The following is a 26,725-nucleotide window of genomic DNA, read 5'->3' as shown; positions in this document are numbered from 1 at the left end:
CACTGCAGTGAGAGAGAGAGAGTGAGCCGGGTAGGGGCAGAGAGCAGCAAGTGCGAGCGCCCCCCCCCCCCAGATGTTGCGCCTGGTGCGGCCGGCCCCCCCTGCACCCCCCACGCTACGCCACTGCATCCAGGGAATAAATCCACTGGATTGCTTCTTATAGTCTCGGATAAGAGTGTACACATGCACCAAAAAAACTGGGGGCAGCTATGTCTATGTGCAGGGAATGTGTTATCTTCCCTAAATGTGAGTGGGGGTTCCTATGGTAATTGTCATTACTTAGCATATCAGTTTCCTGGGAAGCTGCATTTTCCCTACAACCCAAATGGCTTTATTAACTGTTGCTGGAGAAAAGGAAGTTTCCCAGCAGCTAACATTTCCAACATCTAGTAGGAGTGAGAGGAACCAAGGGACCTGGGACTCAGTTTGCAACTGGAGTTTTGTCTGCTCTAGAGCAGTTGCTGTTAGAAGGTGCAGCTCACAAACAGCTCTGTTTTTCAAAGCCACCTCTGATCTGCCTCCACACCATCTGATCTGCCATCTTCTCCCCGCAATGAGAACAGATGGGAAGCGGTGGAAGAGGTTTGGGGAGGAATCAAGAGTAGCTTTTGAAACAGCAGTTAAAAAGGATATAGAAGGTTACTTAGCAGTTGAGAGGAACAGGGGCCCCGAATCCTTGAACCATGCAAGCAGTTTGGGAAAACATACAAGCCACATTTGAAAGTAATAATAATAATAATAATAATAATAATAAATTTTATTTATACCCTGCCCTCCCCAGCCAAGGCCGGGTTTAGGGCGGCTAACACCAAGTATACAATTGATTAAAATACAACTTAAAAACAAGATTAAAATACAACATTAAAATGCAGCCTCATTTCAGTAGAAACTCAAATCAAAAACTTTTTGGGGATGAAAACGTCAAATCTTCACTAAGGCCAACTATCCAGACTGGTCCTACGTGGGTCAGGAAAAACCACGGAAGTCCCCAAATACAAGTCCTTCTCACAGAAGGAAAAAGGAAAGAGGAGGAGGGGATCAAGTTGATTCCAAGCCAAAGGCCAGGTGGAACAACTCTGTCTTACAGGCCCTGCGGAAAGAAATCCGATCTTGCATGGCCCTGATCTCATGAGACAGAGCGTTCCACCAGGCTGGAGCCAGTGCTGAAAAGGCCCTGGCCCTGGTTGAGGCTAATCTGACTTCTTTAGGGCCCGGGACCTCTAGGGTGTTGCTATTTATGGACCTTAAGGTCCTCCGCATACTTTGGGAATGACCCAGAATCAAAAGCAGAAGAATTCACCAAAGACCAAGTTTTGAAACACTGCTTGAAGTAGGATTCTTAATTTGTTTTTGTTTTTCTATCCACTTGAATGTACCACTACACTGTACCACAAATTGCTTTTGGAACTGCTCTGCATTTCCAAAGCATTCTGCTTCAGACAGAGGTGGGAGAGAGGACTGCTGCTGTACAAAACTGAAGTCCGACGCTCCCTTGGAGTCAGTTGTGTAGCCCTTGGAATCAGGGACAACAGGCTGAAAAAACATAAAGTACTTTTGCACATGGCGCACAGTTAAAATTATGGGATTTGCTCCCTCAAGATGTTTCGAGGACCACCAATCTGGATGGCTGTAAAAGAGGCTAAGACAAATTCAAGAATATGCCGTAAGTCATGGTCTACCTCGACTGCTGGAGGCAGGGGGTATAAAAGCAAAAATAAAACTAAATCGGACATGTGTAACATTTCATTCACGTAACAAAATTGCACATCAATCCACATTCGTGTTGAGAGATCTGCTCCACCTGCTGATTTGCTGCTGAGCCAAATTTCAGGTATTACTATTAGCATATAAAGCCCTCAGCAGCATGAGACATACAGTGGTACCTCAGGTTAAGAACTTAATTCATTCTGGAGGTCTGTTCTTAACCTGAGGTACCACTTTAGCTAAGGGGGCCTCCTGCTGCCACCGCGCTGCCAGAGCACGATTTCTGTTCTCATCCTGAAGCAAAGTTTTTAACCCGAGGTACTATTTCTGGGTTAGCGGAGTCTGTAACCTGAAGCGTCTGTAACCCGAGGTACCACTGTACCGGCCTTACCCTGTATGTGCCAAGTCATTCATTTTGATATGCAGAACTAGTATTTCCACAAGAGCCGTGTTACGCACGTACAAGGAGTCGATCCTTCAGTATGGCAGTACAGTGGTACCTTGGGTTAAGAACTTAATTCGTTCTGGAGGTCTGTTCTTAACCTGAAACGGTTCTTAACCTGAAGCACCGCTTTAGCTAATGGGGCCTCCTGCTGCCGCCGCGCCACCGGAGCACGATTTCTGTTCTCATCCTGAAGCAAAGTTCTTAACCTGAGGTACTATTTCTGGGTTAGCGGAGTCTGTAACCTGAAGCGTATGTAACCTGAGGTACCACTGTATCTGCTCTTTGGAACTCCCTGCCCATTGATATTAAGCAGCAGCTGTGCTGTTTTCAGGGCCTGCTAAAACATTTTTTTTCTGAAGTCTATTCAGACATGCAATTGTATTGTGTATATTGATTTTAGAACTGCTGCAATTATTTATTTTTGTTTGATCTATTTTGTTTTTAATGTTTGATTTTACCGGTTATTTTTAAATCGACCGTTTTATATTGCTTTATGTAACCTGCTTGGAGGTTTCTGTTGGTTTAAGCGGTACATATAAATCATACTAAATAAATAAATATACAGTTACCGTAAATACCAAGTTACCAAGGACACAGTTACTGAAAGTATCTGCAATAAACCATTCCTGCCAGTCCTCAGGCCACCATACAATGAAACCAATTAATTGTTAAGTGTGCAATTGCTTGTTAAAAGTTATGCAGATGTTTACCTGTGCACAACACCTGCTCGAAAAACCAATGGCAACCAGTGCAGTGATTCCATGCACACTTAAAACATATTTAGGATCGTGTTGGTTTTCTACATCTTGAGAAACCAGACAATAAAATCTGCATGTATTGTTTGTCCTAATAACCCAGACTCCGATTAAAACAACAGCAACACACAGCTGAAGAAAGGTAAAAGAAAATCAGGTCACTTGCAAGAAAAAATGCCAATTATTTCTATACATGGTGCCTGCTCGCTCCAGAATGATGGGTAATTCTACACCCACAGTTGTCAAGATATTTGCAGAAAACTCCTGCTTTTCATCAACTGCCATATGAAAGTGACATGTATTCAATATTAATGAGGCTGAAGAAGAACAGCGGGGTTCGCCGGCATCTTATCATATACTGTATTTTTCCGTGTATAAGACGCCCCCATGTATAAGACACCCCCTATTTGGGGGGACTCCAAATTAAGAAAACACCCCCTGAGCACTACCCATGTATAATAAGACGAGCCCCAATTTAAAACCTAATTTTTTGGTAAAAAAACAACACCTCGTCTGATACACGGAAAAATGTGGAAAGTCACTCTGTGGCAAAAACACGACATCCTTTAACATGCACAATGTTGGCAGCCTTTTCTTGGTTTCACATTGCATACAATATTTTGGAAATTATCTTGAAAGTATACGTAAGCAGAGGAAAGGCTGTGTGAAGAATGCCAAATTTCAAAGACACCATGGTATTTTGGATTGTTAAAGAGTGGGTGTAGGTAGGGAATTTATGGTTCTTAACTCAAGGCATTTTAAGAGCCATTTCCAATATTATGTGACTGAATAGCTTATTATTCGATTTTGCAAATGAGCACGCCCAAATCCAGACTTGAGGAAGCTCCAGGTAGGTCTACAGGGGTTTTCCCCTTTTTTTGCCCTGGCTTTTGAAACTTGCAATGTGTACTTTCAGGACCCACCTTATTTCTGTGATTCTGAGTTGTTTTAAACTGTTTTTAATATTGTTTTAATTGTTGCAACCCACCCTGGGACCTCAGGATAGGATAATAATAACAGTAATACCACCACTGGGTTTGTTTTAAAGAAAAAAGTTGAGTAAAGAAGCCCATAATAAGTGACAAGGGACGCGGGTGGTGCTGTGGGTAAAAGCCTCAGCGCCTAGGGCTTGCCAATCGAAAGGTCGGCGGTTCGAATCCCCGCAGCGGGGTGCGCTCCCGCTGTTCGGTCCCAGCGCCTGCCAACCTAGCAGTTCGAAAGCACCCCTGGGTGCAAGTAGATAAATAGGGACCGCTTACTAGCGGGAAGGTAAACGGCGTTTCCATGTGCGGCTCTGGCTCGCCAGAGCAGCGATGTCACGCTGGCCACGTGCCCCGGAAGTGTCTTTGGACAGCGCTGGCCCTTGGCCTCTTTGAGTGAGATGGGCGCACAACCCTAGAGTCTGTCAAGACTGGCCCGTACGGGCAGGGGTACCTTTACCTTTACCTAAGCTTCTCATCATTGGGCTTGGAAGAAAGGAGATAGGTCAATTGGTAGAGGATGCGACTACCATTTCAGGATCAGGACTAATTTTAGGATCGTGGATTCAAGCCGCACATTGGGCAGAAAATTCCTGCATTGCAGGGGGTTGGACTAGATGGCCCCTGTGGTCCCTTTCCAACTCTACGATTCTGTAATTCATTTTGCCTGACATACAGATGAACCTCTATTTCAAATACTAAACAAAGGATGAGAAACACAAAGGCCCCGTTCGCACATAATACCAAACCCTAGTTTAAAAATTAAACTATGGCTGAACGCAAACAGTGCTGATGTGCACTGTTCAACATTGCTCCGTTTTCCTCACTCTGACTTTGCTGCACCAGGGAGGGAACAAGCCAGAGTCTGGCTTTGCATTATGTGGTTAGCAAAGAGGTTAGGTAAAGGTAAAGGTACCCCTGCCCGTACGGGCTAGTCTTGACAGACTCTAGGGTTGTGCGCCCATCTCACTTAAGAGGCCAGGGGCCAGCGCTGTCCGGAGACACTTCCGGGTCATGTGGCCAGCGTGACAAAGCCGCATCTGGTGATCCAGCGCAGCACACGGAAACGCCGTTTACCTTCCCGCCAGTAAGCGGTCCCTATTTATCTACTTGCACCCGGAGGTGCTTTCGAACTGCTAGGTTGGCAGGCGCTGGGAATGAGCAACGGGAGTGCACCCCGCCGTGGGGATTCGAACCGCTGACCTTTCGATCGGCAAGCCCTAGGCGCTGAGGCTTTTACCCACAGCGCCACCCGCGTCCCCTAAGCAAAGCGGTTAGCTTCCCCCAAAAGAAACCACAAGTGGTAAGCAGAGAACAAACTTTTGCTTCATATATTAATGGTATTTGAAGAGAAACAACAAGCGCTGGTTTGTTTTCCTCCCTGGTGCAGCAAAACCAGAAGTCGGAGACAAGTCGAAATTGGGACTTTTGAGCTGCATGTACAAGCATGCTGCTCATTTTAATTAAACCATGGTTATTCTTTAACTATAGTTAAATGTTACAGGCTAGCCGGCCTAAAGTGTTTTGTGGCACCAGACAAACAAGTTTTATGATAGCACAAGTCTTCATGGGCTAAAGCCCAGTTCATCAAATGTGTTAAGTGTTACCCATGGATGGTTGGCAAGACCGGTTGGCAGGATGGGTGAGGACAGTGTGGTCAAAGAAGAATGAAATGGTGGAGAAATGGAATGAAATGGTGGAGAAATGGATAGCTTGTGAGAGATCAATTAAATGCATTTGTTTTATTTATTTGCCGATTCTATAAACCACCTTTCACTACACTGTAATTCCAGAGTGGCTTCCAACATGTAACAAAAGTGAACTGCAATACATCAAAACACTAACAGTTTAAAGTAAGTTGATGTAATATGATATCAAACAGCAAACAAGAGCAGATGGAACCTCCGGACTAAAAACCTGACACTGGTTAAAACCAAGACAACTCAACTCATTCAAAGGCCTTGGGAAAGAAGCATTGTGAGCCATCAAAACAGTAGTAATTGCCGATAACACAATTGGTCTTAACTCTGTTAAAGTTAATTTACACCTGCATTGCTAAAGGAAAGCTATCACACTTCTCGGTAAATTCTAATTCAGCACTATCATGTGGGAGGCTCCCTTTTAAAAGACATGCATCACTCAATACATGAATATAGCATTCTTGACTAGTTGGCCAAGCTGCAGCCTGTATGCCAGGGCTAGGAAAGCTTGATGTTCGACTCCAGCTCCCATCATCCCAAGCCAATAGATGATGGGAGATGTAGTCCAGCTACACGTGAAGAGCCAACGATTCCTCTTCCCTGTTCCTACGCAAACTGGTCAGCAACTGCTGCGTATATATTGGATCCATGTATCGTGGTCAAAAAGAGACTCAAAGGATCTCAGGACAGCATAGGTTGTTTTCCATTCATGGTGCCCTCACAGCAATCCTGTGAAGGGATAGGTTGAACTGCTGACTCAAGATTGCCCAATCAATTATAAGCCAAGGAGGACTTTTCATACCAAGTTCCATTGGTCAAGTTCAAATAACAACACTGCTCTGAGTCGGGCTGTAGCTCAGTGGTAGAGCATCTGTTCTGTGTTCAGAAGGTCGCAGGTTCAATCCCTGGCATCTCTAGGTAGATAGATAGGGTTTCCCAAACTTGGGTCCCCAGCTGTTGTTGAACTACAACTCCCATCATTCCTAGCTAGAAGGACCAGTGACCAAGGATGATGGGCGCTGTAGTCAACAAAAGAGGTTTAAAGATGGTCTCAAGGCAAATATAAAAAATGTAGTATAAACACCAACAACTGGGAAACACTGGCCTGTGAGCGCTCCAGTTGGAGAACAGCCTTTACCAAAGGTGTCATAAGCTTTGAGGACACTCGAACTCAGGACGTAAGGGAGAAAAGTGCTAAGAGGAAGGCACGCTTGCCAAATCCACACCGTGATCAACTCCCGCCTGGAAACCAATGTCCCCACTGTGGAAGGACATGTGGATCCAGAATTGGCCTCCACAGTCACTTACGGACTCATTGTTAAAACCATGTTTATGGAAGACAATCTTACTTGGCTACGAGTGATCGCCAAAGAAGAAGTTCAACAACAGCTGGGGATCCGAGTTTGAGACATGGGACGTAGACAATACTGAGCTCGATGTGTCATTGGACTGACTCAGTATGAGGAAGCTTCTTATGTGCCTAAAGCAGTCTCGTCTTTACTTTTGCTATCAGTGAGTTGCCCTTGGAGACACACCCCAACTTTTTTTTTTTTTTTGGTGTAAAGGAGGCAAAGCAAGGAAATCTCTAGGTTAGAGCAACTGACCACTGCAGATCTGCACAGGATGTGGTTTACTCATTGCTCAAGAATGAACAACGTCCGTCCACCCCCCGCTTCAAAACTCACACTATTGTTTCTGCTGCAATAACAACACTTTGCAGCAAGAGAGGGGATGCGGTGTGACCACAGTAGCCCATATTTATAGAGAGAGAGAGCAGGGAGGATGCTGGGAACCTCTAGGAGTTCAGTTCCTCTACAGCAGCAATGCCCAAATTGTGGGCCAGGGTGAAAGAACTGTTACTATGCCACAAGAAATAGAAGTATTTCAAAAGTCCCCAAGAGCTGGATATGAAGCTATTTGCAGCATCTGTGCATGAGTTCCTGTTCTGGTCTTTCATTCAGCCTCTGCTGGGGTTAAGTAGGCATTTCTGCCTTAAAACCGTAGACGCACAGAATCGTAGAGTTGGAATGGCCCACCAGGGTCTCCTAGTCCAACCCCCAACGTGGGGGGCTCAAACCCATGACCCTGAGATAAGTCTCATGCTCTACCGACTGAGCTATCCCAGCAATGATTCAAGGGATGATTCCATGGCTTCCAAGGCAGAACTCCCAGTCCTTGGAGGACCTGTGACTCACAAGAGACTCACAATAGAAATGCAGTGGGCTGAGCTCTTCTGAAGGTGTGTAATTCTAACACATTCTGAAAATAAAACTCCAATTCTAAATTGGGGGAAGCGGGACAAATATGCACTGGCAACCCTAAGTTGGGAGGAACATTGGGCTCCAGTGTAGAGAGACGCCCAGTGCTCTAAAGTCAGGGCATGGTCAAACTTGGCCATCCAGAAGTTTTTGGGACTACAATTCCCATCATCCCTGACCATTGGTCCTGTTAGCTAGGGATGATGGGAGTTGTAGTCCCAAAAAACATCTGGATGACCAAGTTTGGCCATGCCTGCTCTAAGTGAATACTTTGTAGAGTTCTGGTGGCCTAACCTCCAAAAGGGTACTGTAGAGTTGGAGAAGGTTCAGAAAAGGGCAACCAAAGTGACCAAGGGGATGGAGCAATGGCTGCAGCATTTGAGACTTTTTAGTTTAGAGAAAAGGCGACCTAATAAAAGTTTATAAAATTACACATGGCATGGATAAAGTGGGCAGAGAAAACTTCTTCTCCTTCTCTTATAACACTAGCAGGCATCCAATGAAGCTCAGTCAGTAGAGCATGAGACTCTTAATCTCATGGTCATGGCTTCAAGCCCCAGGTTGGATGAAAGATTCTAGCATTGCATGGGGGTTGGGACTAAATGACCCTCGTGGTCCCTTCTAACTCTTCTATGATTCAGTGAATCAAAGAAGGTATTTTGTTGTTTGTTTAGTTGTGTCCAACTCTTCATGACCCCATGGACCAAAGCATGCCAGGCACTCCTGTCTTCCACTGCCTCCCGCAGTTTGGTCAAACTCATGCTGGTAGCTTCGAGAACACTGTCCAACCATCTCGTCCTATGTTGTCCCTTCTCCTTGTGCCCTCCATCTTTCCCAACATCAGGGTCTTTTCCAGGGAGTCTTCTCTTCTCATGAGGTGGCCAAAGTATTGGAGCCTCAGCTTCAGGATCTGTCCTTCCAGTGAGCACTCAGGGCTGATGTCCTTCTGAATGGATAGGTTTGATCTTCTTGTAGTCCATGGGACTCTCAAGAGCAGGGGTAGGCAACCTAAGACCTGGGGGCCGGATGCGGCCCAACTGCCTTCTCAATCCGGCCTGCAGACAGTCCGGGAATCAGCATGTTTTTACATGAGTAGAATGTGTCTGAAAAAGGTTGCTCAAGAGTCTCCTCCAGCACCATAATTCAAAAGCTTCAATTCTTCGGTATAACAACCACAAAGCCCACTGGGCCAGTGAGAGGGCAACATGGCATCTTAGAACCATAGAAGTGTAGAGTTGGAAGGGACCCAATGATCATCTAGTCCAACCCCCTGCAATGCAGGAATCTCAGCTAATGCATCCATGACAGAGTTCAACCTCTGCTTAAAAACCTCCAAGGAAGGAGAGTCCACCACCAATTCCCAAGGAGACCGTTTCACTAGTTCAGATGCTGCTGGACTACAGCTCCCATCATCCCTGACCACTGGCCATGCTGGCTAGGTCTAACGGGAGTTCTTATCCATAACCTCTGGAAGGTACCTCAATAAGTATCCTTGAAATATGGCCTCCTCTCACTAGAGTAGGCAATAATAATATTGGGAGTATGAGCAATTCTCTAAAAACCAGGAGGCATCTGAGTCAGGTTCTTCAGTCCAGAACAACCCCCGTTCCTTCTGTCAGTGATCTGCCTAATAAAGATCTCTTCCCAAACATGGTGTCCTCCCGATTTGTTTGGACTCCAGCTCCTATCAGTCCCAGGCAGCACAGCCAATGGTCCAAGGTGGTGGAACTTGTATCACAACAACATATGGATGATACCAAATGGGGAAACACAGCTCTTCACCCTCCGGCTCTTGAGAAAAGCTTTCTTTCTTTCTTTTTTAAAGCAAACTGAAATGAACTCTTCCATCAAATCAAACATTGCAACTGCCATATTGGACAGGAACAAAATTCTGTCTCCAGTCCAAGGCTTAACAGTGGCCAGCCAGAGGCCTCTAGGAAGGTTATGAGCAAGGCACAGTGGAGACAAGTTTCTGGCTTTCTCCCCAGCCTCTGCTACGCCCAGTCTTTGAACACAGAGGTCCCACCCAGCCAAGCTGACAGCTCCTGAACAGAATTCCCCTCTAACCCACATTTTAAGACAACTGAGTTGCTGACTGTCACAAATTCCTGTGGCAAACAGTTCCATAAGTTTGATTAATGAAAGTTTGCATGCGGCTAGTCCCAGAATATGAAAACTTACAGAAAAGAAATCAAGACACCTGCTAAATATTCTGCTAAATATTGCATTCCACTAAAGTGAATGTAATTTAAGATGGTGCAGCAGCAGTTTTGGGATCGTGGCCTGAGTCTCTTGGGTTTATTTCATTTTTAAAAACAAGTTCACCAAACGCAGAAAATCTCAGGGCCGACCAACTTCCGCCCAGTTGAAAGACTGCAGTAACTGCTTTAGTGAAAGGTCAATGGTTTGGATCCACTCCCAGCCGAACTCTCTGGTGCTTTTTCCCTTCTCAGCCCTAAGCAAGCAAGGGACATGAGCACAGAAAGCAGGATGAGGAGTTAGTGGTTGGCACATACAGAACAATTATACTGGTAAGTTCAGTGGGGTGTTCTGGCACCATCACAGCAAACTCATACTCAGCATCTGCTCTGCATGCATAAAGTTCCAGGTCCAACTCCTGGCATCTCCAGGCAGGGCTGGGAGAGGCCTGCCTAAAATCCTGGAGAGATGCTGCCAGTCAGTGCAGACAGCACAGAGTTAGATGGCTCAGTGTTCTGAATGAGGCAGCTTCCCAAGTTTACGCTCGAGTGCTGGTCCATATATAGCCAAAAGAGAATCATCCCATCATCCATTTGGATTTGCAGATAAGTGTCTCCCTGTAATAACTCCAACTGCTGGAAACTCTATGGCAATACACTGTGTGCTCCAAGTGGAACAGCAAAAGTGATCACTGCCCCCCGCTTTTTCCAGTAGCTGAATTTTGAACTTTGAATTTCGACCATGGCGTGCAGACCAGAAGTTGGCGGGAAGTTTCCAAGCAATCTGATCAGGAGTCTATAAATGTCATCACTGGCCAGTATCCATGTACCGCTGGCGAGTGCCTCATGCCACATACCCAGGACTGGGGCTGGCCCTACCATTGGGCAGAGTGAGGCAACAGCCCCCTGACTAATCTTCCTCAGCCCCAGGCCATTTGCCCTCTGCTAGCGGATATCGCTGTGTATGCCACACAAATTGTTCTGGACCCCCTAAATAAGGCTGCTGCCTCTTCCAAGTGTGCCACAGAGTGCTATCCTGTTGCTAGTATCAAAGTGAGAGTCTACTGCCAGTTTAGTTGGTGCCTTGTGCATGGAATAGGGGGCAGGGATGCATCTTGTTCATTGCCTCAGGCAGCAAAATGTCTTGGTCCAGCCTTGCACGGGACAGAGAAGCCCTGTGACTTGCACACCATCTTACAGAGGCCCAGCTAGCCCCAGCTAGATGTCAGGCATTTAGTGCTGCTGATCCCAGGCTGCAGAACACTCTTCCAGCAGAGATTCAGCATGACATCCTTCTCGCTTCCAACTTTCAGGACCCGTTTTTGTGCTGGCAGGCCGATGCAGCTGTTCAAAACTTTCTTGATTATCCAGTCATTTTAATGATGGTTTTGTGCTGTGTTGTTTTTAATGGGGCCTTGTTTTATTGAATACACATTGGTGTACGCTTCACTGACAAGTTTAGGAGAGGGCTGTAAAGTGAACGTTTATAAATGAGGAAATAAATAGAAGATCCCTTCTCTTCTGAGCGTTCATGCCCTGCACTGGACTCACGGGAAGGGAAGGAGAAGGCAAAGGAGAACACACAGCCACAACACACCAAGTCTGCAGAACTTGGGAGAGCGAAGTAGCCTGGCTTCTTGCCCTTGCTCTTGGGTGCTTGTTTGCAGGAGGTGAGAGAAGCCAAGACATCCATTGCGCTGCCTGCAAAAGTGCTCTGCGAGGCCAGAGAAAAAAATGCCCCTCCATCCCACCTAGCTCTCTGCACATGCCACAGGACTCAAGAGGCGAGGTGTGGACCTGCAGCAATCACAAAGAATGGCTGGCTAGTTAGCAGCCAAGCCAATATGTGCAGGCACTCCTGCTTCATTCAATTCCCCCTCTCATCATTTAAACCCATAGCCCGCTAGGCAGATCAAGTCACAATGGCCAGAATGATGTGAAAGGGGACCTGCCCCAATCACAGAGAAGCAAATGAAGTCCCCAAAATGTCTGCTTTTGTTTTTTTTAAATAAAAGCATGTTAGGAGAGAGCAGAGGAGAAATAAACCAGCTAGGAGAAATTCTAAGAGTTTAGTAAAATGTGTTGGGCAGAGGGTCGAAGGATAAGGATCAACTCAATCTCTACATGAAAGCCTAAGGCAGCAGCCCTCAAACTTTTTTCTCTGGGCCACGGTTTCAGAATAAAAATTTGCTTGCACCGAACCGAATTTTTTATTGACAAAAAATACATTGGAAAACAAAAGGAAAGAACTCCTAGCAGTGCTTGGTTCATAACACGGAACACAACTACTTTGATCATGGGGCACCCAGGAAGTATAAAACAACGCAGCTACATAAGATCATGACTCATTCCCAAAATATAATTCTAAGCGAGCCTTTTACATATGTACCTTTAGTATGCCTACAAACTCAATGAGAGGTGTGAGCTTGCTTTTGCTGGGTAATCTCAATTATATTAGGTCTGATTTGAGACAAACAAATTCTCATTTCCTCATCAACGCAAGACGTTCTCTTTTCTGATCTTTCTTATTTCTCAGAATTGAAAATCCCGGTTGACAACAATATGGGGTGCAGAACTGCAGCCAGTGTTCTTGAAGAGAGGCGAAGATACTGTTTTTCTGGATGTATATATTAAAATATATTTCGATACTATGCTATACTATACTGCACTGAAATGTTTAAACGTTTGATTATCCTTGAATCTTCCTGCCACATTTGTCATCCTCTCCTGCCACACCCTTTGAGAACCACTGGCCTCCATAGCTCAGAGGCGCGAGAGCTCAATTATTGGAGCCCAGGGCCTGGCCCAACAGTAAAAGCTAACAGCAGCATTCCTAATAATAATCTAGTACTACCAAATTATTTGCAGATTCACAAGAGACAGTGTAGGGTTCCGGGTTCCCTGCAATCCTCAGACTGTGTGTTCTTTGCCCACCCACTTCCAAAAGAGACCCTCCTGAACTTGCAACTTCTAAAAAAGGGAAGGAAAAGAAATTGCAGCGAGTGAGGCGAAGAAAACAAAACAAAACAGGAATACAAAACCCACCACATTCCTTCAGGTGCAGGCCCTGAGCCAGGAAAATCTTGCTCTGGAGAAGAAAAGGCTTACAAACCCAGGAAGAGACTAAATTGCTGTTGAAATTAAAGGTATGCTTGTTTGCGAAGAGCCAGGCAGCTCAGAAACTCTCAGCATTTAAAGGGTCTTAGTAATTCAGGCTCTCTGGCATTTCCCCCAGCTTGTGCTAAGGAAGATGTTCAAGAACTTCCCACGCTCCTTGACACTCACACAGCTTCTCTGGGGTTAGCAACTGAAAGAAATCAGCAAAGCCACAGGCTTGCTAGAAACCAGATACCAGCCATTTTATTCTAAAAGGGCAGCATACATTGCAAGTCCGGTGCATATTGGGAGAAAGCTGTTACAGAACAGGAGTCTTTATTTTTCTTTTTTTTGCAAGTAAGAACAAAGCATATCATATTCCCAATCTGTGCTCTTTGGTAATAGCCACACAAAAAGATATCGTCTGATAGAAGGAGAAGCAGCAACTTGTGTACTCAGGAACCAACTAAAATTCTCCATCTAAAAAAAACAGGCTGCAAGGTTTGATGGAGAACTGAAAATAACTTTCAACCACTACAACACACGTGTGCATCACCTAAAGACAACAACATGTAAGCTTCTTGCTTCAAAACCATTGTTTTCACCACTATGTGAATTTAAAAATCAATTTCTAAGTTAGTTTTCGTCAACTAACATTTATTTCACCAATTTGCAGCCATACTGAAAAGTGCTAGTGAAGATGCACTATGAGGAACGAAGACTTGTGTAAGGTCAGAATAGAAGTCCCCAGTTTTGCTTAGCATCCAGATGATTTGGGGAAACACATGAGGAGGGCATGAGGGCAGCCGGTCAACAGTTTTCAGCTCTGCCCCCTTTTGTTTCTTAAGGCAATACTCACTGTGATTATGACACAGGGCATTCCTTACTTATGGCAATGCTTCCTAGTCTTTGGGGGAGAGGGGATAGAAGGCTGTCAGTCCCCTTGCCCTCATCCTGCACCATTTCATCAAAGACTAGCATGAGCGGCTAATCTGGGAGCAAAATCAGACTGCCAAAGGCAGTGATTTCAGAATGAGTCCACAAGACCACCACCCCCTAAAAGGTGGTGCAGTTTTGATTCCTACATTGACATTTCCTCTTACAAGCACTGAACTCAAGGCTCTTGGGAATACGGTTATCTGGGTGCACCTATATCACTGGTTCACATAGGCATGTCCATCCAGCAATGCTAGCATGTATGAACATGCCCTCAAAAGGCAGAACTTCAGGTCACATCGAAAGCTTTCCAAGTCACTAAGCCACCAAGTAATGCATGTCTGAACCCGCCCGTGGAATTGCTCTGAACAAGGGCAATGAGACTCTACAGTGGACGCTCACGTTGCGCACGTGATCCGTGCAGGATGCACATTTGCAACCCACAGCATTCGCAACCCACGTCTGCGCGGGTTGCAATTTAGTGCTTCTGCGCATGCGCGGCCGCTGAAACCCGGAAGTAACCCGTACTTCCAGGTTTCGGCAGTCCGTAACCCGAAAAAACACAACCTGAAGCAGCTGTAACCTGATGTATGACTGTACTAAAATGAGGACCTTCTCTGCATGGAACCAACACTGTTGTCACTGCTAATTTGCCACGAATAGGGCTGCCGACTCTTTCTGTGCCTTTTAACTACAAAAAGGCAGAGTATTATAATGGAGGACTCTTACCCAAGAGAAACCCAGGTTCAAATCTTCAGTCAGCCAGAGTGGTCACTGAAGGCTCTGTCTCAGCCTCACCTACCCCATAAGTTTGTTTTGATGTTGCCATGGGAGAGGGATGCTTGGGCAGAAACTATTTCTTGGCATGGTTGGCCAACAGGTGCGAAAGAAGGATAGAACTTTCTTTATGTACACCACAACAGCAGCAAGAATACTCATTGCACAGTATTGGAAGACACAAGAGCTACCTACGCTGGAAGAATGGCAGATGAAAGTGATGGACTATATGGAATTGGCCGAAATGACTGGCAGAATCAGAGACCAGAGAGAAGAGACGGTGGAGGAAGACTGGAAGAAATTTAAAGATTATTTACAGAAATATTATAAGATTAATGAATGTTAAAATGACATCAGATTGAATCTAAAAGGTCTTTAGTAAAAAAGTTGTAAAACTAAAAGATTTAATATTTTAAGATATTAAGGAGACTAGGTTATATTAAGATATTAAAATTAAGACAAGGATTAATTAAGATAGAAGGTAGGGATTTGCTGATTGAATATATGATTTGGAATACAGTGGAGGGAGGTTTGGGGAAGTCGGGAAATAAGTAAATGAAAGAAATATCACAGGGGGGGGGAGAAACTACCGTATTTTTCGCTCTATAAGACGCACCAGACTACAAGACGCACCTAGTCTTTGGAGGAGGAAAACAAGAAAAGAAAATATTCTGAATCTCAGAAGCCAGAACAGCAAGAGGGATCACTGCACAGTGAAAGCAGCAATCCCTCTTGCTGTTCTGGCTTCTGGGATAGCTGCGCAGCCTGCATTCGCTCCATAAGACGCACACACATTTTCCCTTACCTTTTAGGAGGGAAAAAGTGAGTCTTATAGAGCAAAAATTACAGTATTTCTTCCCATAACCCCCATTGACATTCAGCATGGTGAAATCCAAAGCAGACCAAAGACCTCCAGTAGTCCATCCTCCACGCTCTCAGCCCTTCCCTGGACTCTGGATCATACCAACTCCCCCCATCTCACTTGGGCCTTCCCAAGGGTCGCCAGCTCAAACTTGTTGAGAGCTCCTCCCATTACTACTCAGGATCAGACCATGTATGACACCACCATAGGACTCGTGGCATCTACATGGAAAGACTAAAACATTTGTGACTGTTTAGTGGATTTCTTTTTAAAGTGGCAGGGACTCAACAGAAGCCTACAGAGTTACTAATGGCCCCTAAGCGGCTTACAAGTACAAAATCAATACGTAACTCAAATACACAACAAAACAATTCCACAAATGGCGCACACACACACACACACACACACACAGAGAGAGAAGCGGTCAGACATGTTCTCCATATAACACTGGAAGCCAGCTGCAATCCAAAGAAGGTTGTCAGTTCACAACGAGCAAAAGTGCCATTTTTAACAACCGTTGGGACTCTCTGCCACTGGATTAGAGGGGTCTTAGGAAAGAGCCACCGGAGAAAATTAGCAATGACATCTAAATAGAGCAAGCAGGGTCTCCGTCCTCAGCAGAGGGCTGGACTACGTGACATCTGAAGTGCCTCCCTATTCTATGGCTCTTTGTTCACAGGTGGTATAACACTGATGCATACAGCTCAGTGGTTCAGCAGCAGAACACATGCCTTGCATGCTGAAGGATTGGGAGGTGCTGCCTGCTTGAAACCCTGGAGGGCTGCTGCCAGTCAGTGCAGACAATACTGAGTCAGATGGGCCAAAGGTCTGGTTCAGTATAAAGCAGCTTCCCATGTGCATAAGTACGGTAATTGGAGGGGGTGGGGGGAAGGCACGGCCCTCATGTCCTGCTTGTGTGTTTCCTAGAGGCATTTAAGTGCCCACAAGTGACAATAAGATGTGGGATTCCCCCGAGTACAAAATTGTAGAAATCGAGAGAGATATAGCTGCACCAGAAGCATATCTCTTTTTTCTTGTATCCAAAAATGCAAGAAGGGCTTTTACACTTGCCAGAAGCTCGGCTCGCCGGTCTTGGAAGGATCCTTTAAAAGTCCCATATGACCAGAGAATTTGCGCCTGTCCTTTGGGGGATATAGAAAGCCCTGAACACATATTTTTTAGATGAGAAACCATTGCTGGTGAGGCTTGCTGGTGAGGCTTGCTGACCTCCGGTAAAGCAAAAATTTGATCTTCTCCTGTTAGGTAAAGACCACAAGACGACCCGGATTGTCACCAGATTCTGTGCACAGATTTGTAGGCGCAGACCATCCCCTGATTCAATCTAGTTTGCTTAAGAAAATTCCCAAACCCGAATCCTCTAAGGTAGTCTATTTTAAAGTTTTTATGTGTTTATATGCCTATCACACTTTTAAACTTAAAATCCATTGTTGTATATTGTTTTAAATGTTTGTTTTGCTATTGGGATTGTAGTTCCATTTGTGTTTCTCAAGCTGGTCTCTGACCGTAATAAATTTCATGTTTAAATTTCATGTGGGATTGGATGGAAGCCTCCCCTATGGTGCACAAGAGCTTTTCTTACAATCTTATGCTAACAGCTTCTGCAAAGCACCTCACTGCTGAAGCAGCTGCTTTGCATAGCCTATTTTTACATAACTAGCAGCTTGCATGGAACTGGCACACTTTTAAAGGAGGAACTATTGGCAACGGGCAAATCAGGTACTAACAACCAGAGTCTGAATAAACAGCAGTGGTAAGCAAGGTCCTGGTGCCAGTTCCAAATTATTCAAATTATGATGAATTGAACTATAATAAAAATGGAAAGCTCCTCACTTGCCTTCTGGGGACAGCAGTCCGTTCGGACCTATTGCATTTGCATTCCCAAGAATTCCGAGAGACATGAGATCTAGAAACCTGTTTATAACATCGGTGGAAGTTGAAGCTCTCAAGATCAGTAATGTGAAGCCAAGGAATGCTTAGGAGGGGGAAAGGAGGGGAGGAATAAAATTAGGAGAAGAGGGATGAAAGAAGCAGATACCAGGTGTGAGGGAGAAAGATAGACAATATGGCAAAAATATTAACTGGGTGCCCTGTTGCAGGCTAAGATTAAAGGCGGGTCTTGGGTCTGTAAAGGTAGAAGACTAAAGCTTTAATTAATAATAGTGAAACTTTTGTCTTCATAGATAGATCCCTGCTGCAGGCTGGAGTCTGACAGTAGCTGTTCTGTTACAAATGTGGATATACTTTATACTTTAGATAATGTTACTCATACAAGTAGCTAGAGCAAACCACCAAACAGAGTGGTTTGCACGATAACGTCTGCCCTTGTTACTTTATGTGCATTATTTTATAATCGGCGCGGTGTCATTTCCCCAGTACATCTCAGTGGGCAAATTCCGTGACTCAATAATGCTATCTTGGTTCTGTTAAATCAAGCCAGACTGATCTTTCTTTCAGTTCCTCTCCCCACATCCTACACACAAGCCAAATGTGCCCTCTTTCTCTCTCCATGCCCAGCAGTTTTATTAATGATTAACCCAATTAACCTGCTCATCAGAGCAGTAGTACAATAGGCAGATTCCTGCAAAGATATGGAAAGGAAGTGTTAGGTAATAGGAAACTGGACCCCCAGAGTTTATGCAAGGCCACAGTTGCATAGCTGTCAACGTTTCCCTTTTTAAAAGGGAAATTCCCTTATTCCGAATAGGATTCCTCGCAAGAAAAGGGGAAAGTTGACAGCTATGCCATTTGCTGTCATGCTAAAACAAGAGGGGGGGGGGGGCTCTGTGCCTAAGACTCCATGCTCTCTAGAGACCATCCATTAAATACGTCACACTTCATGGGAAGAATAGAGGAGCTGCAAGAAAAGGATTTGGGATAGGTTGGAAAGGAGGCACAAGTATGACTTGGGTGTGTGTGCGCGCTAAAAGGAGTTTTTAAAGTCTAACGTGCTTTTTGAATAGTCCCCATTTCCAGAGATGTGATGGTTTGCTGGGATGAGTTAATGACATTATACTCTGTACATGCTCAGGGATATCCACCCCCCCCCCTTTCTATTCCGCATGCACGGAGAAAAAAACTCAAGAGAGGAGGTAATCATCAATGAAGAGTTTCAGACTCTGGCATCTCCAGGTGGAGCTGGAAAAGGACCCTGTCTGAAACCCTGCAGAGATCCACTGCCCATCAGTATAGACCAGGGGTTGTCAACCTGGTCCCTACTGCCCACTAGTGGGCGTTTCAGGATTCTAAGTGGGTGGTAAGGGGTTCTATGGCACAAGTTGAATCCTCCTTCCATGGAGCAATGGTGGGTGAGAAGGAAATTTTACCACCAAAAATATGCATTAGTGGGTGGTAGGTATAAAAAGGTTGACTACCCCTGGTGTAGACCATACTAGACTAGATGGACCAATGGCCTGTCTTGGTATAATCCTACTCAGTAGACATGACATGCAAACTGGACCATTATGGGGAAGATAGTTGAGATACTTTACGCCATTGTTTGATGTAGAAGCTGGAATTTTAGTGCTAAAACTCTCATTGCCGTCCACAACACCAGCCTCAAAAACAAGTACACAAATGTTACTAATGTGTCTGCCCACAAGTACATGTCAGTCATATGTGGCACTCTTGTTACCTTGAAAGGAAAGGGAAAACACCATCATTCTCTTCCATCTTACAGAAGCTTACCTGCTCAATTGCCTGGAGGTTATTTCAACTCACCATAGGAGAGTGGCTTTTTCACAAAGCTACTCTCAGCTCGTATATCTCACTGCCTCATGCTGGGGCCCTGTGAATCGACCACAATACCTTTTATTTGGGCTCCCGTGTGGCAGCACCCATTTTGCCCTGGACCCTTTCAGAAAGCAACAAATCCAAATCCAAACTGAAACGTAATTGTTACCAGTCACACTGAGGAAATGGTGGGAAGAGTGTAATTTTTGTTCATTTAAAATGATTAAAAAAACACCATTTACATGAACAATGTGCTTTTTTTTAAAAAAAAAAAAAGTGGGGTGGGGCATGATGCAATTGCCAAAACACAATGCAGTCCCGTTACCCTACTGGAGCCACAAATTGTATTATAAAACGGTAACAGAAACTAAGCAAGGGAGCCAGGTCACATCTTGAATGCAGACACCATTTTTCACATTCTGAAAGTAGCCACACTGAAGTCATTTGCTCACTCGCAACATCTGTTTTACTGGCATGCACTTAAAAAAAAAAAAACATCGAACAGGAAAAAGTCAATCAAGTCCCCTTCTCCCTCCCTCCCCCCACCTTCCTCCCCTCCCCACCTCCTCAAGATGTATAAGAGTCCTTTCATATGGCCAGCATTTACTTTCACCAACATCTCTCTAAGTTATAGACATAATAAAAAGGATCTCTGTGTCTCTCTTTCGGTAAGGATCTCTTTATGTGAAGCTGCCTGGCAAGTCTGTGAAACAAAGTTTCTCAGACATTATGGGTTTATCAAAAAGGAAAGAACCCCTACCAAGGAGGAGAGACTCCTTCAGAGATCTAATTTCATCCCAACATCTCTCCAGGGTATTCTTCCTATTTTTAATGGCTAAGAAGATCCTCAAGCCTAAATCTTCAACCTTGAAAGCATATGTCCCTTAATATTTTTTTAGCCTCCATTTGTATAAATCTTTCGTTCACAACCCCAACGCACACCTATAGGTGTATACAAACTGACACCTTCTCTTATCTGCTTCGGGCTTTTGCCACAGGATGTATGAGAAACCCTTAAGGTGCTATAGGCCTTGCAGAGGTTTCTTGTGGCAAACTACTGCGTCCGATCGAGTTGACATTTCTCAACTCCCCACCTTAACAAAAAACAGAATTGTACAGTGGAGGGGCAGCAGCTGGATGCTTCAGCGTGTGGGAAACTGCTTGAGAAGCCATTAAGAGTCAAACAAATAAACTGAGTCGCCAGCATCATTTCTGTGTCTATTCTTTGGGGAACCAGAGAGACAGAGAGAGAGAAGACAGAGGGGATGCTAAGCGAGTTAAAGTTTATACAAATGCCAAACTTCTAGTTGCCTCTATTGCTTTTCCACACAGCTCTGCTTCTGATCCCAGAGGATACTGCAACTCTTTGCCCAAGTGATTTTTTTTCCTGGGGGTGCGGGGAGTTGGGAAAGGAAGGCGAAGGCTAAGTTAAGGCATCTCTATCCAGTACTCCCATTACCACTGCTGCTGCTTGAACAGAGGATGTTTGAAAACCTCCCAAGAATGCAGTACTGAAAGACAGACATCCTACTATACGCAGCCCGTTTGCCTTGCCCTGTTTGAAATGCGGTTAACAGGCCACCAGGATACAATATATACAACCCTATATACCTACAGCTTGTTTCCCTTTCCAATGCTGACTAAAAGATGAAGTTCTCTAATCGGAAACCACACACGGGTGTTGCAAGCCTGCATTCTTTATAGCACTTTAATTTTCTATTCTTGGGTCATGATCTGCAGGGAAAGTCACACCCCAATCTACTAATATAAATACTAGCAACGTACGCACTTGTGGCTTGACTTTTAAAGTGCTTGAGGTGTTTTGCACACTTACAACAAGCCTGTAAGGTAGATCACTACCACTGTCCCCTTGCAGAAGATGAAACATTAGGAAGCTGCCTCGAACTGAATCAAACCACTGTTCCATCTAGCTCAGTGTTGTGTACACTGGTTGGCAGCAGTCTGCAGGGTTTCCAGCAGGGGTGTTCAGCAGCCCTACTTGGGAGCAGCCAGGGGTTGAACCCAGGATCTTCAGGATGCAGATGCACTGAGCTATGGTCCTGCAACCTTCTGCTTGCCCCACAGATGCTCTCCCATGCAGCACGCCAAAGGGTTTGCCATGGCAGAGGTGAGATTCCAACTCAGGGCTTGCAACTTCATAGAATCACATGTGTCTCTCTCTTTTGTTCTGGGGTGCTGTTGTTGTCCCCAATGAAAGAGGGGGTGGGGGAGAAGATGCAAAAGAAGGTAAGACGAAAAGCCAGAAAGATAGAGAAGGTAAAAGGCAGGCTTTGGGAGGAAGGAAGGATGCCCCATATTTTTTTCTGGTCTATCGTATGAAAAGATTCAAAGTGACAGCTCTAACACCACCCCTTTCTGCATCATGGAAAAGCAAAGAGAGTCTTAGAATCATAGAACTGTAGAGTTGGAAGAGACCACAAGGGATATTTTACCCAAAGTGGGGCTCAAACTCAAGACCCTGAGATCAACAGCAGAGCTGCAACCCTACTCGGCCACGTCACAGCAAGTCCCCTGAAAGAGGATTTCCTCCCAAGCAGACATGTATAGAATTGCAATCTTAAAAAATTGCATATGCTAGTCTTCGCCTAGATGTGCTGACTTGGGCTGGTGGGAATTGTTGTCCAGCACATCTGGAGGCGGGCACCACGTTGGCGAGGGCTGGTGCATGCTTGCATGTCCTAGAAGATGAATGATGCCTTGGCCTGGAGAGATGCGCTGCTCCGAGAGGTTGTGGGGTTGCAACTGTATATCACCGGGCTGCTCAGCCAGCTAACAAAATCTCACAAGGGTTTGGGGAGGCGGCCATCCCGTTATGCTCCCCATGCCTTCCCCACAACACAAGCATGCGCCTCTGCCCTAGAGGACAACTTTGCCGCCTTCCCCACCCGCAACCTCAGGCACGTTTCCTTTCCTTTATTTCTTTCCCCTGAAGCCACACACCTTCCTTCCATTGACTGACACTGATCCCGGGCACCTTTTCAGAATCGCCAGGGAGGGCGGCCTATTCGTGTTTCCGTCTCCACTGCCCACTCCCTCCGATTTTCGTCTGGTGTGCCCTATTTTTAGATAAGAAGACAACCAGCTCCATATTTTGCTACCACACACAAACAAACACACCCCTTTCCCAGCTTTCTTTTCTTTAATTCTCTCTCCCCCCCCCCCGCCGCTCTTTTTTTAGAAGCTTGGTACACGGGAAAAGAAACCGGGGTCCGGGCCCTCCTCCGGGCACGTAACGTCTGAACGCGTCCCATCCCCCGCCAACCCGACCCACACTCAGCCTCTCACCCCCTAGGCGCCCACCTCCGGCGATCCCCTTTGCAATGAATGGAGAAGGAGAGAGATGGAAGAAAGGCGGGAAGGCGGGGGGAATGCCGCGGACCCCAGGCGGGATCTCTCTGGCTCGCCTTCCCGGGAAGCAACAAGCGGCCGCCGCCGCCGCCTCGCTAGCTCTCCCGCCTCAGCCGCCGGGAAGGGAGGCTCGGGCGCGCTCTTCCCCATCCCCGTTATCAGAGCCTGGGCGCTGCGCACATGGGCTGCACGCCCGCCCAACCGGGGAGCTCCACACACCCCGCGGCCGCTCCAGCGGGAAAGGCTCCTCTCCCCTCCTCACTCACCGAGGGTCTCCCCACCGCCACGGCCATGCTGCTGCTGCTGAGGGGGGCGAGGGCGACGACGACGAGGCTCCGGCCGCTGCTGCTGCTCGCCTTCTTCCCCGGCGCCTGACGCGGCTGCTGCTGCTGCCGCTGCCCCTCCTCCCGAGCGCCCTCCCCGCTCGCATGAAAAGCAGCCTCTGGCTTCGCCTGCGCTCGCGATTATAAGCGGCAAACATGGCCACCCGGTTGGAAGCGACCATTCGCTGGCGAGAGGGGTGGGTGGAGTGGGGACGTGCGCCTCTGTGCAATGGGGACGGGTGCGCGGGCGGCGGGGGGCGCGAGGCGGCCTCCCCAGCTCCCCTCAACCCCGTTTTGGCCCGCCGCGCGCGCGCGCGCTCGGAGGCGCCTGCCCCAAAAGGTGCGCGCGAGAAACTGAGGGGGACGGGAGGCGCCTCGGGGAGAAAGGCGCTTTCCCTCGACGGGGCTGGAGGAGCCATTGGCGCCAGGAAGCCCCTTCGGCGGAGGGCTCGTGACCGAGTCCGTCCGGGCAGAGCGCGCGAGCGGGGACGGCTCTTTCCTCCGGGAGAGCCAGGCTGGCAGGCGCGGGGACGCGGCGGGTGTTGGGGGGCTGAATTCCCCCCCCCCCCAGCCTTCATGTGTGCGCCGCCGGGCATGGGAACGGCTAAAGGACAGCGGAAAGGACCTCGCGCTCTCCCCTCGACTCAGTGGCAGAGAGCGTCTGCTTTGCGCGGGTTCGATCCCAGGCAAGGTCGCTGCCAGCGTGGGAAGACTCCCAAAACCAATTTCTAAGGGTCTTGGCATCCGCTTAATGATTTCCTTCCGATGCTGTGCCTTACACCTAGGCAGACCATTGGTCCACCATGTTCAGTGTTATCTACAGCAGGCAGGGACGTACCTAGAGTTTGGGAGCCAAGGGCTCAAGCCCAAATGGCACAAAAGTAGCTAGGAGCCTGCCCACTGGTGCATTCCCCTTCATTGTGTTTTTATTGCATCCTCTAGTCCAGGGGTCAGCAAACGTTTTCAGCAGGGGGCCGGTCCACTGTCCCTCAGAGCTTGTGGGGGGCCCGCACTATATTTTTTGGGGGGGTGGGGAATTGAACGAATTCCTATGCCCCACAAGTAACCCAGAGATGCATTTTAAATAAAAGGACACATTCTACTCATGTAAAAACATGCTGATTCCTGGACCATTCACGGGCCGGATTTAGAAGGTGATTGGGCCAGTTCTGCCCCCCGGGCCTTAGTTTGCCTTCCCATGCTCTAGTCCAGTGGTTTCCAATCGTTTTTTTGGCCATGCACCACCTAAGCATCTCTAAAATCCTGAGCGGAGCAAGGGAGATGTGGGGGGTACAGTCTGCCCTGGGTGTCATCCCCGAGGGGGGTTGACATCGCCCCCTGCCTCCCTGGGACACTCGCCACGGGCGGCGGCGCCCCCGTGCTTGCAGACACGCCACCGTGGGATGCTCACCCCACCCCGAGGTGCACATCATGTGCGCCACTCTGGGTGCCAGAGCAGCTAGCTCCTCCTCTGCCTGTGACATTTAATTCTTATGATTTAAAAAGTGGTCTCCTATTCATGTGGAGGAAGCCTAAAAGGCCATTAACTGTGAATAACTCATTCTCGAATTGCCCCCCCAAAAAAATCAAATTGCCCCCCTGTGCACCCCATGTTGGGAACCACGGGCATCTAGTCTATTGTGAATGTTGCACAAGAAAGCACAACGTGAGAAGTGAAAGAAACAGGAAGGTGCCATTCAAAAGCAGGGTGGCTTATACTGAATGTCGGTATCCTGCGGACTCCTAGCATGAAGATCACGGACCACTGGCGCGTCATGGACCACAGTCTGGAAACTCCTGGTGTCAGAAGATTTCCTTGTGCCCTTGGCAAAGAGCGGCCAGGGGAATGCACCAGTGGGCAGGCTCCTAGCTACTCTGAGCCAGAGTGGAGAGGCGCAATTTTGTGCCATTTGGTCTTGCGCCCTTGGCTCCCAACCTCTAAGTACGTCCCTGCCTGCTGTAGATAATACTGAACGTGGTGGACCAACGGTCTGCCTAGGTGTAAGGCAGATTCATATATTGGGAGCTTCACAGCACATTCCTTTTTTTATTTTAGAAAAACACAATTATTTCTCTTTCATAAAGAATTTCGTTCTAGATTGCACAAAAGGTCCCTCTAGGCCAACATCCTAGGCAGGCTGATGTTGGCAGCAACAACTTTTCTGTCCGGATTTTCACTGTTTGAAATATGGCAACCCTAAATAATGTGATGGTCCAGTGGTTGGACCTGCCTCATGACAGAGCCCCCTCTTTGAGTGCAGCTCTAGTACAGAGCACAGGCCTTTCTGACTGCCCACTTCCACTGGCACGCCCAAAAATATTGTTGGCTGAGGACTTCTTAACTTTTTGATAATGGCCAACCGCAAAGAATTCTCAAAATGTCATATTGCCAGTGCAAGCTGCTTTGATGCAAAGCACCAAGGATGCAAAAATAAAATTAGTGTGGCTGTACCACTTTTTGCCGCCACTCTTGGGAAAAAGTACATTTGGTACATGTACTGTACACTTGGTGCATGTTGGGGCCGAACTCATCAATTTCTTCTGATTTTATTGTAATTTCATATATCATTGGGCATTGGTTTTATACTTCATGTGAGTGGGTGGAATATAAATACTTCTACAGGAACATGAAAGGAAACTGCTGACAGGCCTGCAATCCCGATACTGTGCTCAGCATCTGACTCACTGAGTCTCTCTCTCTCTGTGTGTACCTCAGTTTCCACATCTGTGAAATGCTAACTATGGCAACATGCTGTAAACAAACGAAAACAAATAGTGTACAAAACAAGTTTTCATTGGTCACGGTCTAAAGTCCAAACTAGATGTTGTATGTGGTGTGTTAACTCCCCAACACTTGAAAAATCAAGAGAGGTCACTAACCCTTTCCCCTCTTTTGACTTCCTGCCATGCATGCTTGTTGCGAGGCAAGTTATGAAGCAGAACCACCAGTGGCGTAGCGTGGGTTGTCAGCACCCGGGGCAAGGCAAGTAATTTGCACCCCCTAACCCGTGGATTTGCGCCCCCTAACCCTACCCCCCAGATGTTGCGCCTGGTGCGGCCGGCCCCCCCTGCACCCCCCACGCTACGCCACTGAGAACCACTGTCCTACCCAAACCCCATTTGCGATGCAATCTGCCTCCTGTCTCTTAATTGGTAAGGAATTCATGATGACTGCTATTTAGAGGTTGATGACATAACATGTTGTTGTTGTTTAGTCATTTAGTTGTGTCCAACTCTTCGTGACCCCATGGACCAGAGCACACCAGGCATTCCTGTCTTCCACTGCCTCCCGCAGTTTGGTCAAACTCATGCTGGTAGCTTCGAGAACACTGTCCAACCATCTTGTCCTCTGTTGTCCCCTTCTCTTTGTGCCCTCAATCTTTCCCAACATCAGGGTCTTTTCCAGGGAGTCTTCTCTTCTCATGAGGTGGCCAAAGTCTTGGAGCCTCAGCTTCAGGATCTGTCCTTCCAGTGAGCACTCAGGGCTGATTTCCTTCAGAATGGATCGGTTTGATCTTCTTGCAGTCCATGGGACTCTCAAGAGTCTCACTGCCTTGCTGTGGCAAAGGGGT

At 46.8% G+C, this 26,725-nt stretch overlaps 1 protein-coding gene across 10 annotated transcripts in view; it reads right to left on the bottom strand.

Moving 5' to 3' along the window:
* Window positions 1–23,468, bottom strand: part of SEPTIN11 (septin 11) — a 110,068-nt gene extending 86,600 nt beyond the window's left edge. For 3 of the 10 annotated variants that reach the window (XR_014501833.1, XM_083398509.1, XM_083398505.1), the window contains exon 1: window positions 23,097–23,346. Coding sequence is in view for 7 of the 10 variants with exons in the window: in XM_083398509.1 (XP_083254635.1) it covers window positions 23,097–23,123 (27 nt within the window). In the remaining 3 variants the exon portion in view is untranslated. Of the gene's footprint in view, window positions 1–23,096 lie in introns of all 10 variants that reach the window. The other 7 variants (XR_014501832.1, XM_083398506.1, XR_014501834.1 and 4 more) reach the window with 4 other exon arrangements.
* Between the last annotated feature and the right edge of the window lie 3,257 nt (window positions 23,469–26,725).

The sequence above is a fragment of the Podarcis tiliguerta genome (assembly GCF_965153285.1).
Source record: "Podarcis tiliguerta genome assembly, chromosome: 9".
Classification (NCBI taxonomy): domain Eukaryota; kingdom Metazoa; phylum Chordata; class Lepidosauria; order Squamata; family Lacertidae; genus Podarcis; species Podarcis tiliguerta.
This window is presented reverse-complemented; position numbering and strand designations above follow the sequence as displayed.